The sequence below is a fragment of the Staurois parvus genome, unplaced genomic scaffold (genome assembly GCF_062004578.1).
Source record: "Staurois parvus isolate SC_StPar_1 unplaced genomic scaffold, SC_StPar_1.0 ptg000136l, whole genome shotgun sequence".
Taxonomy (NCBI): Eukaryota; Metazoa; Chordata; class Amphibia; order Anura; family Ranidae; genus Staurois; species Staurois parvus.
Window position 1 is genome coordinate 10666534 of NW_028317932.1, and position 17493 is coordinate 10684026.

General features: G+C 39.4%; 1 protein-coding gene across 3 annotated transcripts in view; it reads right to left on the reverse strand.

Moving 5' to 3' along the window:
• Positions 1 to 17493, reverse strand: part of HDAC9 (histone deacetylase 9) — a 778880-nt gene that overhangs the window by 132407 nt on the left and 628980 nt on the right. For all 3 annotated transcript variants that reach the window (XM_089673174.1, XM_089673175.1, XM_089673176.1), the window contains 2 exons: positions 8404 to 8608; positions 4640 to 4857 (listed from right to left, as the gene is read on the reverse strand). In XM_089673174.1, the coding sequence (XP_089529300.1) occupies positions 4640 to 4857; positions 8404 to 8608 (423 nt within the window). The remainder of the gene's footprint in view (positions 1 to 4639; positions 4858 to 8403; positions 8609 to 17493) is intronic.

The following is a 17493-nucleotide window of genomic DNA, read 5'->3' on the forward strand; positions in this document are numbered from 1 at the left end:
TGTCACAGAGAGGCCATTGGCTCCTGCTGCTGTCAATCACAGCCAGTGATGAGGTAAGGAGGGATAGAGGGGGCCAAACCAGCTCTGTGTGTCCATTGACTGAGCCGGCTCAGGCGCTAGGATGCATGAGTGCCCCCATAGCAAGGCACTTGCTATGGGGGCCCACAGCAAAGGGGAGGAGCCAGGAGTGCCAGCAGAGGGCAGGCAAGTATGACATGATTGTTATTTTAAAACAACAATTACTTTTAGAATCACTTTATTATGACGGATGGAGGATGTAATTTGATCAGTGTGAAGAGCTGTGGCCCTGAAGGGCCCGCTATTAGATATAACACCAGCCAACAGAGAGCAGAAATATTCGGGAGGATGCAAGTTTTCTACATCACTGGTTCATTGTGCATCCATGCCAATTGCACTGACAGTAAGAAAATGGTGGAAGGGAATTGCTGTGCACAGTGTTGAAATTTGTACAAAAACAAATGTCACTTTGAAATCTTAACCATCCAAAACCTTTACACTTCTCATGCTGTTCTTGGACAACCAGCATCTGCTATCATACTATGGTGAATAGATTAAGGTGTCTGTGTTATCTGTGTAGATATAAATGCTGGATTATGTTCCTAAAGTACACACGATGAGAATATCAGACTAATAATCGTCCTTTTTTTTTTCATGCTAGTCTTATATCGAAAGAGAAGAGGTTACTAAAGTTACGAAAATTCTTGTATGACAGAATAAAAATTTGGAAGTGATGTAATGTATTTGTATTGTATTTTTGGATGAAAACTGTACTGATCAAATGAATATCGTACAATCTGGTATCATGCAAGGAAAATTTCTGTGCTTGTCCCTTCAAACAATTTCAGACGAAAGTTGTGTACTTTCAATCGTGCGCGCTAGGCTTTACTCTCATTGGAATTGAAGAAGTGGCTTGGATGAGCTACGAAATGTCTTCAACATAACAGAACAAATCTAGTTGAATGTGATACTACTACACAACATGATCTGGAAATATGAGAACCTTCACAGACAAGTTTTAGCTAGAGTTGAGCTTTACAGTAGTTATTAGGAGAACTGGATAGGTTTAAAGAATATAAAACAGATCTACTCTAATTGGTTCAGATAATTATTGTTATTGTTACTTTAATATACATAGAGGAAACAAAAACTCACTCATGTAGAATTTATTGGTTACAAAACTTCATGTGGCAGAATCTTTGACGCCAGTGTTGCTACACCAAAAATGTTGATAGCTTTCATAACTTAAAAAACAATGTACTATATATTAATATCATCATAAACCTGAACATTTGCATACAGCTGAATTTCTTTTAATTTTCTGTGGCAATTAATGTGAAATAACATAGTGAAGTAAATGAAATGATATTAATTATTGGTTAGCAGCATTTGTTTAAATACTGCCCATTCAGGATTTAGGAAAATTACGAGCAGTTTTGAGCTCTCTAATGATCTAAATATTGAATTTTCATGCTCCCTCTAGTGGCCAGCATATGTCACATATTTTTAGTTGAGCTATAAGACCATCAAATCCAGGGACAGAAGCATCAATAACAATCATATACTATGGACAGGCTGCATTCATTTATTCAGCTGAAATATTTCAACATAATGAACTATGTAATTATTAATTTAAGGTAAAAAATGTCATGCTTGTTTTTTTTTGTTTTTGTTTACAAGAACACACACTTAAAGGATTATCTACAGAGAAAATAATAAATAATAATATATAATACAAAGCTTTAAAAATAATCTAAAATTGTGACCAGCAAGTGCAGGTAAAATGGATATATGTACGTAATGGCAGTATGAAAAAAACATATGTAAAGTATCTATACATTTTATATATCAAGGGAATGGCATTTTGTGCTGTAAATGTACTGGATGTTGGAAAATATCTGTTCAGCGAGGGATTATTTCCATTTCTCCATACAAAAGTAGAATGATCTTTCAATGCGTTTAAGTTGGTTCTCATCATTGCATCAGACAGGGAGAAGTTTTAAAGATTTCTACCTAATTGGGCTGATTTACTAAAGGAGTCTTCACGCTAAATCACATGAATATTCACTTCAGTTGTCCATCACATGATAAGCACATTCCTGCTTACTTTGAATACCCAATCATGATTGGATAACTGAAGTGTATATTCACACATCTCCTTGTTTGAAGATTCTCAGCTCCTTAAGTACAGTAAATCACCTTTCTTATCTCTATTGCTAGTAAAAGGAAATAGATCCAATCTAAAGTAGAGGATAGGGCTGGGGAAGGATGGCTCAAATTTTGGCTAATTCCTACTGGATCAGTAAGAGGCCCTGCAAGCATTACCCGGCTCCACAAAAGTCAATTTAAAAATTGACCAAGTGGAAAATTATCACCCAAAAAGTGACTGCACCCTATTGGACACAGTTACTGCTCAGCACTGCCACTATATCTACTGTAGGCAGCCACATATGCTGTGGCTGCTGAATACAACAGTTGGCATCCCTGTTATGGAGAGGTGTAGTTGACAGAATTGATTTATTTTCTCTTGTTCAGCCCACAGGCTAATCAAGAGAAATTGATCTTTTTATGGCAGACCTGGAAACTGTTCTTCACTACACAGCAAGGGAATGAGCAAGAGAGTATGGTGGCTGCTACTGCCAATCTCTCCTTTAATTTGAATTTGCCTATGCTGGGTCAGTGACTCAGAAATACTGAAGCAATTGGATTAGAATGTCAGCCAAGCTTCAATTTTTGAAGGAAGTCAGCAATTCCACATTTCGCTCAAGAAGGGGTATCCCAATCTTAGTACGGCAGTAGAAAGGTTTCAAAAGACTACATAAATAGCAGACATTTAAGTAAAAATTGTATATCTAAACCAAAAACCCTCATATACTAAATACAAAATATAAAAATGATGTAGAACAAAGCATCACATAGTTAGAATGTCTATACTAATTATTGGGAGCAAAATGTACTGCTTATTTACCATTTGATCACGCTTTATCAGCCATTGATAACTGAGTAGATACCTGAATAATTACATACTGAATTAATTTAATGTTAGTATGAACTGAGCACTAAGCTTACTAAGGGCAAACACGGGTTCATTTAGTACTGATGTACAGGTGTTGGACAAAAATACGGAAACACTACATGATTTACAGGTGTGAAAGTGACGACATGTATTTCATTAAAAGCAGAAGTGATGTAACATTATTTTGCTTCAGCTGTGTGATGAGACACCTAGCTAACAGGTGAGAAGCATTACTTTCGTCATTTACTACGTGCGCTGCTAGTAATACAAAGTCATGTCAGAGCTTATGGAGTTTCAAAGAGAGCAAATTGTTGGGGGCTGCTTAGCAGGTGCCTCTGTGACTGAAGTTGCCAATTTATTTGCCTTGGCACGATGTACAGTGTCAGTGGTTATGATGGCATATGCGGTTTCTGGGAAAACGTTGTCTGATAAGCATACGCGCAGTCAACTTGGTTGACTGACCGAAAGAGACAAAAGGACATTGCGTAGAATTGCGACTTAGAATAAGAAAACAACTGCTGCAAAAGTGACTACAGAGCTCAATCTCAGTCTTCCAAAGCCCGTGTCCACAAAAACTGTGCAGAGAGAACCTCAAAACATTCATGAGCTGCATTTGCAAAGTCAGTAGTGACCAATATTAATGCTCAGAAGGGGAGAAAGTGATGCAACACCCATAAATCATGAACTATTGATCAATAGAAAACTATAATATGGTTCAATTAATCGAGCTTCACACTGTTCCCAACCGCCGGTCATGTGTACATGTAGCGAACATCGTCCCAAGCTTACGATCAGGACTGTCTTGTGCCAACGGTAAAGCATGGTGCAATCATGGTGTCCCATCTTCACCTTGAAAGGTAGAGTCACTGCCAGCGACTATGTACAAATGTTGGCCGACCATGTGCACCTCATGGTGCAAACATTGTTTCCAGAAGACAGCGCCATTTACCAAGATGATAATGCTCCAATTCACACAGCTGGAGTTGTCAAATCTTGGTTTGACAAGCCTGCAGATGAAGTCTCGCACCTTCCCTGAGCACCGCAGTCAACCTCAATATCATAGAGCCACTATGGCCAATTTTGGAGAACAAGGTTAAGACTTATTTTCCTCCTTCGTCATCTTTGTGAGAACTGGAATGATTTTTGCGTGAAGAGTGGTATCAGTTTCCATTATCTACCATCCAAGACCTATATATGTTAATTCATGACGTGTTGGATGACAAAGGCAGTCCAACATCATATTAGGTAATGATTTTGTTCTTTTACCTGGTGTTTCCATAATTTTGTCCATCCCCTGTATGTGTATATGTATTTGTGCAGTTTACTACTAAAAGCAATATTTTAGTACATAATGTTAGTTAATGAATTGAGTTGATTTTGTCCAGACTCTCTTAAATACAGTATCAAATATCACAAGGTTTTTGTACAGAGATGGAAATGTCTGCATTAGCACTGGTGAATATTAGTTGTTATTTTGTACATAGGTACATGTTGTTAGATATATTAGTCCATTAAGAGCCACAGGAACAAGTAAAAAGTGCACTGCATTAAGAGGGGTTCCTAGTTAGCATGCACGTAAACGTATGTGTGTTAAAGTGGGCTCACTTTGTTCATTTGGATTTGTTGCTGATATTGTTTCTGCTTCTCCAGAAACTGCTGGTGCTGCTGCTGAATGACAAGCTGGGCCAAAGTGCTATGAGGCAGCGGAGCCGACTGTGTTCTGTGCAGGGGCCGGTGCCGAGGCAATTTGTGGGCCACCCTGCCTGCGGGAGAAACCCGCTCTTTTGCTGTAAGTGGAGACGGATGAAGAATTGCAGCACCACCTAAAATGAAAAAAAAAAAACATTTATTGAAGAGAGACAATATTAGGAAATAAACACATCTCAATAGGCAAAGGAATACATCTATGCTCTATACACAACAGCTCCTGGTTGTGTATCCCAAGAACATTTGAATGCTATATTCATACCAAATTGCTGTCAAGGTCAAGCCCTCTTGCATGCCCCTCACAACCTATAGAGAGACACAGTGATGTAAAGAACATACCATAGTGCTTGAGCGTAGAATTTGCATATGGATGCAGCAGGTGCCCAAATAGGTGTCCCCACTGAAGTGCACAGGGGCATTTTTAATGATAGTCAAAACAGCTTTTGGTTTGTTCTGTCAAGTGGATTCTTGGGAGGAGAGTGCACAACTATTTTGTTCCAAGACAACACCCAGAGTCCAAAAGCAGGAGTAATGACCACAGTTGTCTATCTAAAGGATGATTTCATACATAAAGGCACATAAAGATCCAGCATGTTCAACAAAATGTACCCCATCTATTCTGTTTTACAGCATAAAGTGGAAGCCCCAGGTCTAGGCGGGACCATTGACATTTCTTGAAAGTGCTCCTGTGCAAACTTCCATCTGGGCCCTCTGAATCTGGATATGGAAGCTTCAGTGTACAATACATCATATGAAACAATAATGCTCCTTGTAAGGGATGAGCTCAGGTGAGTCTAAACCCGCCTGAGCTATCCCACCAGGAAGCTGTCAAAACCAACAGCCTATCATAGGCCACAGAGGTATCCCCTGCCCGCCAACCACACAGATACAAGAGGCATCACGTATACGTGCAGCTGTGGGGTGGGGAATGCCTCCACTGCCTATGATTGGCTGTTAGCTTTGACAGCTTCCTGGCAGGATAGCTCAAGCGGGTTCAGAATCGTTGTTGAACATGCGTAAGCTCATCCCTATTTGTAAACGCATCCGCTGAACACAAGAAAGCTGACAGGGAATGGTATAGACTGGCTAGAGGCCTATTTTGGTGCCAGTTATATCATCAGATGTTGGCAAAAGTACTGATGTGAATAAAATAGATCAAATTTGGATGACAAGACATTTTTTAAGATGGGAGGAGAAGGACAAGGTTTTGTTTTCTTTTTCATATTTTACTTGACATTTAACGCTGACAGGATGCTTACAATGGAAAGGTTATGTTCATTTATGTAAAACGTATATCCCAAAAGGAAAAAAACTGTTTGATGTAACTGCTTGAAAAGTGTTAGCTGGAGTTAAGCTTTCATTTGTTAGTCAAGTCCAGGGGCGGACTGACCATTTGGAAACTCGGGCACTGTCCGAGGGCCCGGGGTTAATAGGGGCCCCATGAGATGCCCCTGGTACCTTTTTCAAAGGCTTTTTTGAGTATGGGCAAGGACACAGGGGCCCCATGATCCCCTATTGCCGGGGGCCCCATGAGTTGTCAGTCCGCCCCTGGTCAAGTCCAACTAAATCTGATACTCTATCATCACGATCTCCCCAGATTGGCAATGCTGATGTCCAAAGGTGTCTCCACTACTCCTCCATTCAGAGTGGAATGTAAAGTTTGTTACTGGCCGGATCACCAGGTGAAAATAAAGAAAAATAGAAAACGAATGCAGCCCCCACACTTAAGGATTGGTAAACTGCAATATATTATATTTTTATTTTTGGGTTTATTACCACTTTAAACAGTATGTACCTGAAATCCACTCTTGAACAGTATTATACAACAAAAGAAAAGATAATATTCTATTCTATTATATATTGAAAGGTTTTATATTCTACAGAAGTGCTAATTAACTTTTAGTTATACTTCTAACAGGTTTAAAAGTTTAGTGACTGACTAAGCAATGAAGCAAGGATTAAAAACAAGATATCTATGGCAAGTTCCATATTTGTATCCTGACAGATTTCTTTTAAGCTCATCACACATTACCAGACATTAGAAGGTGTCAAAACACATTTACAGGCTAGCATGGTGTAAATGGACATCTTTTAATATGACAGAACAATGTGAGATTTAAAGTGGTTTCTGAACAGATTTGCTATAAACATGTGACCCTGACTATAAACCCAACATAATATGAAGAACACGTTTAACATGGAAGATGGCAGGAACTCCATGATGCCACATCTCCCTCACACAATCACAGCCCTATTCATTCAAGGCATTTTGCTCAATCGGTTTTGGAGAGGTAATGATAAAACTAAGAAAGTACATAATTACTCACTAGGATTAAAATACTTGAGATAAGGAGCCTATCTTTCAAGAACAGCTTAAAAGTTTTAAAAACAGTTTACTGTATTTGGTAACAATTTGTGAGAACAGAGGAAGACTGCTTAGAGCAGAATCATCGAATGTGGTTTACCAAAACGAGTCTCACAATGTTTGGGATTTTTTCCTTGATTTTACAACACAGGTTACAAAGAAAACTGAAGGAATTTTTTTTCCCCACATTTAAATTGTTCCAATTTTAGGCAGTGCTTTACAGAGTGTATAGCCTCAAGTTTTATACATCCTTGCCTTTGGGGGAACTTACAAAGAACACACCCTATAGTCAAGCTGGTCAAAAGCCAGTTAAAGTGGAGCTTCACCCAAAAGGGGAAGATTTGCTTCAAGGCTTGTCCCCACTCTCCATTAATAAATTGACACCTTTGAGGAGCGGGTACCTGAATTTCACAGGTATCCGCTCCCACTTCCGTTGAGATCGCCTAAGGTGATCAGAAGCGGAGGTTGTCCTCCCCCCTCCCTCCCCATAGGCTTCTGGTAACAGGTCACAGAAGACTACAGGAGCATTCACAAAGTGTAGTGCTACTTGTGCATGCGCAATGGGCACCCGACTGTGAAGCTGAAAGCTGTTACAGCCGGGTGTCCACACTGAAGATGCCAGCGCTGGGGAGAGAAGACGGCCAGCTGTGGTGAGGGCATCGCTGGACCGAGGGACAGGTATTTAACTAGAACTCTGCTTTAAGCTGCCCATACACAGTTAGATTCCTCCATCCACTCAAACAAATGTTCCTGCTGCTTTCAGAATACACAGATTCTATGAAGGTATATTACCCGCTGCTACTTTGGAAGATAAAGCAGTGTGGGTTGGGAGAGGAGGAAGATTTTGATGAAAGCAGGGCATAGCAGCACAAGGGACACATCTCACTGGAGGTAAGTAATGTCCCTTGTGCTGATTATTTATTTTTTCATTTTAGATAAACTCAGGCTTTAAGTTATTGACACAGAATAAGGGTGCAGATATATACTTTTTCTATGATTATCCTGATTATCCTAATTTGCATACTTCTTTCAGGTCAGTGACTTGGAAAGTACTGAAATCAGAGCATCAACTTAACTGAAATTTGCAGATAAGTGCCAGCCATGGCTGTACTCATGTAACTTTTGAGGTAGCTTTATATAAAGGAACATAAAATCACAGAATGCCTTGACAGCTTCTATCTTACAAGGTAAGTTGTGTTATGAAGGTCTGCAGGTTGCATTGTGCAGAAGGGTACATTATTTGTATAAAGTAGAAACATCTTTAAAACTTTTAGAACCATTTGGTGAATCCTATTACCTGTAGCTAAAATCTTTTGTTGTCGCAACTGTTCTTTTAGCAGTAAGTGCTGCAGTAAGGCCTGGTGGCTGCTGTTGGTCTTGCCCTCCAGGGATGCATGAGCTGAAGAAACAGGCAGGGCCCCTCCGTATGATCCAGGCAGTGACACCCCCTGCCTGGGTGCCTGAGGCTCATACTTTTGTTTCTCTTTTAATGAAGACGAGGCCTGTAACACACAAATCAGAAATAAGGTTTTTAATCCCATTACATGCATATTATTGCACAGTTTGGAGCTCCATACCATCAATGGCCACATGATTTAAGTAATACACATCAAAGCTTAGGATCTTCCCTACATATTTGAGCAGCAAAGAAGATACCGATGGAAGATCAATCAATAAGGCATTTATCACTTTTTCAACTTTTAGTGCCATAAAGGAAGCAAATAAAAAAAAAACATACTTATAACAAACTAACAATAACACACCTGTGTGAAAATAAGAGTAAGTCAAAGCCAATTTTCATGAGTTTTCCATGATTCCTAGATTACAAAAATTGCTCTAATTGAATAGCTTCTAATGAAAGAGATATAGTAGGGGGAAGTCACAGCTAGGACAATTTTGGCAGCCCACATTACTGAAATAATAGTCTACAAAAAAGGTTCATGGTAGATGAATAAAAATTCTGAAGCAAACTAGTATATAATGCATTTATTTACCAGAAAATGGAATACAATCTTCAAATATTATGTTGAATTTCTGGGAAATATAGTTTATATTGTTGTTTTACAAATGTAACCACTATGACCATACTGGGGTTGCTGGTTAATTAATAGATCACAGATTGCAATTATTGTATTGAACAAATACATTTTGTGTGATTTAGCAAAACAATAACAGCCATGCTCACTTTATATTCACTTTGTAATGACAGGCACAGTTTAAAATGTTTTACATGGAGATCAATCACTTCTATATGAATCTCCATTTCCCACTTTGCTTGTGGGATGAACTGAGAAAAGACAAAAATATCTGCTGTTCATAAAGTTGATGATATTCAGTTCCTTCATGACAGCAGGTAATTAACTGTTCTTCCATGCCTGCTCCTGCTTTGGCCTTTAGGTACACTGGGATGGGCACAGAGATACAACGGTCATGCTGTGAGAAGTGCATGATGGGAATAGAAAGGTAAGTACTACATTATGTGCTGAAAGCTTGTCCTGCGGCTGCATAAAATCTCCACCTCTTTAATTGTCCTTCAGTACTTGCCTAGCAATCAAAATATTAGTAGTTTTCCTCTCTCTGATATAGAATATAAAAGAAAATGCATGTCTTTGTTTGGGGAGTAATCAGACCTGGTTCTCATCACCCATTAATAGCTGTCATCAGGGGTGAGGCGGTGACAATAAACAGATATTCTCTAACTTTAACTCCCTTTATTAGATGACTCATATCTGAGTGATAATAAATCAGATTATAGACACATAAAGAGAGTCTCCTAATCTTTAACATTGATACGAGAAGGAACTGTGCGAAATTTAACCTAATATTACTGTAACCACTTTTAATGCATTTCATTTTGCATGTTACAAAGAGAAATCTTGTTATTTTAAAGTGCTACATTATACAACACCAAAACAATTTCAGGAAAACTACACCTTTCTGTCAAAAAAAATTGTTTAGGAGGTCCCAACAGATATACACTTCTATTACAAAAATAATGACCTGAAGGGTGGTTACTTCACATCTGTAGAATGGCATAGCTAGGAAAGTCTGAATCAATAATAAAAATAGCTTTTACCCATGAGCCAATATGAGCTTTCATTCCTGTGCTTCAAATCGTGTTCTTATCACTTTACATGCAGCCTTGTTCCTGATGATGCCAAATGCTCTTTAAAGCAAACCACTGTAGTTGACCCATGGAGGGCAAAGCAACAGACTGACCCCATGCATTAAGGTAAAACACCTTCAAGTATCAGCTCCCCCCAGCCCCCGCCCCCAAATACTTACCTGGCTCTTCTTTCCATCCAGTGCTGTGCCTGAGAGCTGCATTGCTGCTCTCTCTCCTTACAGGCACAGAAGCAGCAGCGGCAACCATTGGCTCCTGCTGCTGTCAATCAAATCCAGGGAGAAGGAGGTTGGGGCTGTGCTGTGCATGTCTATGGACAGAAAGATCCTGGTTCAGTAGCAAGCCCGAACATCTGCCCCCATAGCATAGCATTGCTATGGGGGAAGACACAGAAGAGGAGGAGCCAAAATCATCAGCTGGGGACACCAAGAGAGGAGGTTCAGGGCCAATCTGTGCAATACCATTGCACAGAGCAGGCAAGGATAACATAATTATAGTTTTAATATAAAAAAATACCTTTAATTACACTTTAAAAACACAGTCAAAGTATATGTATCTAAACCCAAGAACTAACTGTAATATGATGCAGATAATGAGTCCGTAGTTGTGCTGGCTGAATTAGTTTTCTTTTTTTTATTTTCGTTGGTGATCCTGCAGGCAACATACCTCCTGTCCTAAGGTGACAAGAATCACTCACTGTATTGTATGTACAGTATGTACTCTATGTAAGAGCAGCATTTTCACCTTAAGGTGGGAATACACGATTAGAAAATTGACCGATCGGTCATCCGACGACCGAAAGGCGTTCGTTCATTCGTCGAAATCGTGGCCCACATTAACCAATCTAAAAAAATAATTCCTCGGGCAATTCATAGTGTTAACGTCTTCCATACAAGTGGAAGTGATGCAGTGTGTGTGTGACCTTCTAGCCACGCCCTTTTGGCCAGAACGAGCTGTCTCGATCGCAAGATCGCTGCCACCAACATGCGACGATCCCACTATCGTGACGTCCAATATGTGACAAACGCGGCGTCAGACCCCCTTCTCACCAAACTCGTGACCGAAGGACTAGCCAATCTAAAACCGCAATGTCACGTGCGTAACAATGCCACACCCAGCTGCACCGTGCACAACGATTTTCCAGCTAATGGACCACAGATCGATGTTCCAGCAGCCTGAGCGATCGTTACTGGGTCAGGTTTATTACGCAATTAACCCTTCACACTGCCACCACCTCCTTTTTGTCAGAGAAAGAGGAAACTTGGCGATCTCAGCTAAAACACTATAATGATTGAAATAATCGCCTGCATAACATGGTCATAACACAGGCCAGTCATACAGAGGGTTAAACAAACAGTAGCGTTCTCTTTAGAAGCAGGGATTTGTAAATTGCAATACAGAGCTATAGAAACAGTTCAACACTTTCAGAAAGAAAGATTTTTTACTAAAAGGTCAAATGGGTGCAATAAAAAAATATTTACAGAAAAAAGATGTAACTAAGATATATATATATAAACATACAGAGAATAACAGCACAGCAAAGAGATAACAGAGAGAGGTTAAAGGGTTAAGGTACTTGCCATTAAGCCTTGGATGTAAGCAGATCAAGTTTCTGAGCAGAAGGGGCACGGGTCTCCCCCAGGTGGTATTGATGTTAAAATGGGAGACGTCTTCAACTTTCTACTCTTAGGCCTGACAGTCTATTTTGTAGTTCCCAGCAGGGGGTGTCGCTGACATCAGGGACCAATACCCCGTGTAGGCGTGGAGGTCTGGGTGTCAAACTAAACTAGAGCCAAAATCTCCCTTAACTCATATTTTGGCCTATAACTTTCCATCTGCACAAGTGACATTCCACCCGCGGGTAGATTATTATGCAGACAAGTCCGAGGATTGATTAGATATGAATTATGAAAGTGTACACTGAACGGTTCACAAGATCTATTTTTTGCCTGCTCATCTTCCATCTGATGATATGTCCGGTTTTTATGTAAGTCTCTCATATTCCAAGATATAAGACATAGGGAAAAATGGATTTTGAGAAGTGTTATCTGATTCTGTCACCTATGCTGAGTTAGGTTTATTAGGTGGGGATCTCTTTCAACTCTTGGGAAAGCTTGCCTTATCTCTTCTGAGGTGTGAAATGGCACAGGCTCTAGAACAGCTAGGCCCCGGCTCCCTGGGGGGGCCTTTATAGCTCCTATGACCCTCCTGTGACATTTTTTAACACACACACATTGTCACTGTGCCTCTTCAGAGTGAGGGGGGAGGGAGAATGAGGGGAGAAAATGGAGATTCTTAGCAAAATGGCGGACTGCGTCACTCTCTGGTGCACACGTTTGCAACACGAGCGATATACACAATTAACAGCAATGAGTATAATATCGTTTATTACATTAACTATATGCATAAATAGTGATACATAAAAATATAATATGTAGAATTCTGGTTTCATTATCTCATTAGGCCAATCTACTTTTAACATTTGGATTTTTCATAGGTGTTTACGAAGATTCCTTGGACATAAACATCCTGGTCATCTTCTGTTTCTGCTCATACGTGATAGCGCTTGATAGATTTTTTTTCGTACGACCATCATACCACCGCATAGAAAATCGGTTGTTCGTATGCAAAATGACAAAAGTTTTCACTGTTGTTCAACCGGATTTTTTCGTTCACAATATCGTTATCAGTTAAAACATCCTGCTCATCAACGAAGAGAAAATCGGTCGATCAGTGGTTTCGCTAAATTTTTCGTACGATTTTCTTATCGTGTGTACAGGGCATTAGGATTGGAGGTGTGGTAGGACTAGAGAGCACCTCTCTCTTTTCTCATCTCCATATCATAGGAAGAAATTGTCCAGTAGTCCACTGGAGGTGAACTAGAAGCTAACTGATAAGAGTGCAGCATGGACAGGAAATATCAGCTCACAAGATTTTCAGGATCAATGGGCATTTTTTGCACTTATCACAAAGATAACAATACACCTCCAACAGTATGGTTGCTTAAGCACAGATATTATTCACTCCAAGCCTCCCTTCCCCACACCACTCTAACTCCAGGTGCTGGCACCAAAAGAGCACCAAAAGAGCCATCTATGCTCACAGACTGAATACAGTACAATATATATGTAAAGCGCTGCGCAAATTGAGGGCGCTATATAAGTACCTGAAAAGAAAGAAAGAGTATCTGCATTTATTTGTATCTTCATTTATTTTTCTAGGAAATCGACAAGCATGACTTTGACAGTTCCTGCCTCTAGCGCGTTTAACACAATAGGGCTTGGTTCATTTTATAATAAAGAAAAAGCAGTTTTTTAGGGATCACATACACTATAGGCTCAGCAGAATGTGCTAAAATCTCTTGTAAAAATGTGAGTTGTTTTTACAACATTATAGTGTGACTCCTGCGCTTTGTAGCAGTCGAAAAGGAACATTATATCATCTTCTATCTATGTTTTAGTGGTTTATTCCTATATTCTGGAAGATAAACTGCATCTCCATACAGACAGATGAGTCTTACTTTTATCAAAGAACACATTTGCCTAAAATTGGGTAAGTCTGGAAACTTTTGTCTATCATCAAAAATAAATAGTCCAGCAATAAAACAAAAATGTCTTCTCCAAAAATACGGCAATCAGTGCTACACTGGGAACATAACAGTCCATCAGCAGTTTCCATTCAGTGTGAACAATATTGCACAAAGTTGTTTTAGTGATTTCTCACCACATCCCACATGAAAAGGTTTATATGGGATATTTCTACAGAAAATTGCCCAAAAATGCTAATGCAGCATGATCCATAAATGCTTCTATTATTACACACTGTCATTCTTCTAAGATAAAAAGCATCAAAGAAGACCAAAAAAGACGGCAGCTTGCAGATGTCTTGGGAAATTTTGCACTGATTATCGAATATTACTACACACATTACTAGACTAAATATTGAATTGTAATTTAAAAAGCGGTAATAGTTTAGCTTCCATTATTCTTTCTGAATAGGTTGCATAAACAGCATCCTTTACATTGCGCACTGAATTTCCATCATTGGGTGCAGTTAGTATTTAATGATTCCACATCAGAATATCTTTTTACGGCTTCTTTCCATCTCTGCATATTGTAGTATTATTAACACATGTTTCATTGCAGGTAAATGCAAGGACAGTCAAAAATGAAAGCCCAACTTCAAAGTTAGTTTTGAATAAGGAGAGGAAGGGGAAGCACTTCTGTCAGATTTTAAATGATGTCCGCATCTGTTAGATTTTAAAACCTGTGTCCACATTGAAGCCTGGTTCACACCTATGCATGGTTTCCTATGGGACATGTTTACATCTACACATTTTCAGCCACTGAATTTTTTGTAAAAGGTCAGCGACTTTTTTTCCTTCCAAATATTGCAACACACATAGGTGTGAACCAGACCTGAGGAAATTTATCACAAGGTGCAAAAATACATTTGACATGAACCAGTCTGCACTAGGTATGAGCTCAGTGCTCAGTCTGAAAAAAAGATTTGGCTATCTCACTGGCTATTTCAACTTTTGTCTAAACACCAAACATTTAAGGCACTCAGTGTGGATGTGGCTTTTGGCTGTCAATCATTGCTAAGGAAGCAGCAGGTCCTTGCACCCACTGCATCCTTACCAACCACTGATGTCACCCAGCCTATTCACTTACATGGGCAGAAATCCCCTACCACATGAGCAAAGGGGTGGGGATAAGAGGGGTTATATGATTGCCTAAATATGGCCATATGGCCACATTTGGGTAATAGCACTGCACAAATATGGACATGGACATTTTGGGCATTGACTTCACTAGTATCCCCACTCCTCTTACATAGCTGATGACAGCTCGAGGAGCACTTTCACAAACCCAACCCACCATCGATTTCCCACCTTGTGGTTTCCAGACTCTTCTTCTCTTACTGGGAGCCCGGGACCACAACTTCCATCTTTAGGATAGAGATATCATATCCTTGCCTCAATCTCCCTTGTACTGAAAATAAATGGAAGCAATGATGATTTGGCCATTTCTAGTTTCCGATCCTCCATTTCCTGGCAGGTACAGGTAAGGGAACATCTAAAGGAGCAGATCTGTGCTTGGTTAGATGTTGTGAAGGGCAGGAGAAACATAAAAGTAAAAAAAACCCAATTAAGTTATAATAATATGTAATTTTTAAAAAATCGCCATATCCCCCATTACCCTGCATACACCCGTAAACACATGACCACAGTGCGCATGTGTATAGTTACCGTGGTCACACCACATGTGACATATCACTGGGAACATCAGAGTGAGAGTAATAATTCTAGCACAAGAGTTCCTGGTTAACTCAAAGCTGATGAGCTGTAAACGCTTTTAAACCATCAATTATGGAGATTTTTGGGTACCATAGTTTTTTGCGATATCATGGGTGTATGCAATTTTAAGCTTTGACATCAAAAAGCAAACTGCATGGGTATGAACGGAGAAATCCCTTTAAAACCTAATTATAAAATATTGGTGTCAGTCCTTAATAAACTGAAATATATATATAGATTATTTTTATATATAAGTACAAATTGTAAATATAGAATGATAATTTTAAAATAATATAATTATATAGTATAATTATAAAATGTGAGTATCACACAGGCATATTCTGGAATATTCTTTAGCAAGCATTAATGCTAAAGCAGAATGGGACAAGCAGTATCTTCACCCAAAAAATGAATTGCTTGTGATTCTTCCTCTACAGCACATGTTGCTCTGGCTTGGCAAGGAAGGAATTTCAATCAGCATTTTGAAGCTTCATAATTACACATCTGTGTTTTTTCCTCACACTTATCATCACTGACATCTGAAAGGTTAAGTGCTGGATGTGTGGCTGAGCTTGTGATATATTTTCTGTGCTGCTGCCTTTCTTCACAAATCTGTGATTTTCACTCCCACCTCGGCCTGTCCAGGCTCTTTGTACTTTTTCCCATAATGCTTTGTATCTGATTCATTGATCACATGTGCCCTTTTCTTCTTTGTACCTGAAGCCTTCCAAAAACTCCCTTGATGTAAAATATATTGTTCTAGAAAAGCCAGGTCATCGGCATTAAAAAGTAGCCTGCAAATAAATGTAATCATGGCACTGGGGGGTTTCTATATTCAGTGCAATGATTTATGAGTCATTTATAAATGTGTTTCCTTTACTTTCTCCTTGAGTGCTGGTTCACACTGCACATTGCATGCGACTCGCACTGGAATCGCACTGCATTCCTGTGCAAATTACATGCAATTTGTGCAATTTGAGCCAGACATTTTCTATGGCTCAAATTGCACCGCATTCTCTCCAAAGTCATTCAGGACCCTTTTTTTCTGCACCAGAATCACATGTGTGTGAACTCCCATGCAGTTCGATTCTGGTGCAGACAAAAAAAGTTCTGCAAATCCAATTCTGCAAATCGCACTGTGTTTTTTTAACTGATTTCAGAGTGTCGTTAACTTACCATAAACACCCGAGCGGTTCGCATGAATCGGGTGCAATTTTGATGCAGTGTGGAAATCTCACAGAAACCTGAGAATTCTGCACCGCTTCAGTGTGAACCGGCAGTAAGTGTTATTTTTTTTCTCAACCCGCAGGCAGCCCATAGATGTGTCATTTTTTTCTAATTCTCCCAGCTGAGCTATCATATGACAGCGCCACAAGGCGGTTGTACAAAAGCTGATTGGTATATCATCTTTTGTATAGCATGATTCGGAATTCGGTCAGTCCTCGCTGAACCAGACAAATTTCAATACATGTATGAACAGCTTAATGCCCTGTACACACGATAAGAAAATTGTATGAAAAATTCCGCGGAACCACTAATCAAACTATTTTCTTTTCATTGATGAGCAGGATGTTTTAACCGATAACGATATTGTAAACGAAAAAAATGCGGTTGAACAACAGTGAAAAATGTTGTCGTTTCGCATATGAACAACCAATTTTCTATGCGGCCGCCCGAAAAAAATCTATCAAGCGCTATCACGCATGAGCAAAACAGAAGATGACCCGGATGTTTATGTCCAAGGAATCTTCTAAACACGAACGAAAAATCCAAATGTTAAAAGTAGATTCGCCTAATGAGATATTGAAACCAGAATTCTGCAGATTATATTTTTATGTATCACTATTTATGTATATAGATAATGTAATAAACTATATTATACTCATTGCTGGTAATTGTTGTATATATCGCTCGTTCTGGCTGGAAGGGCGTGGCTACAAGGTCACACGCACACTGCATCACTT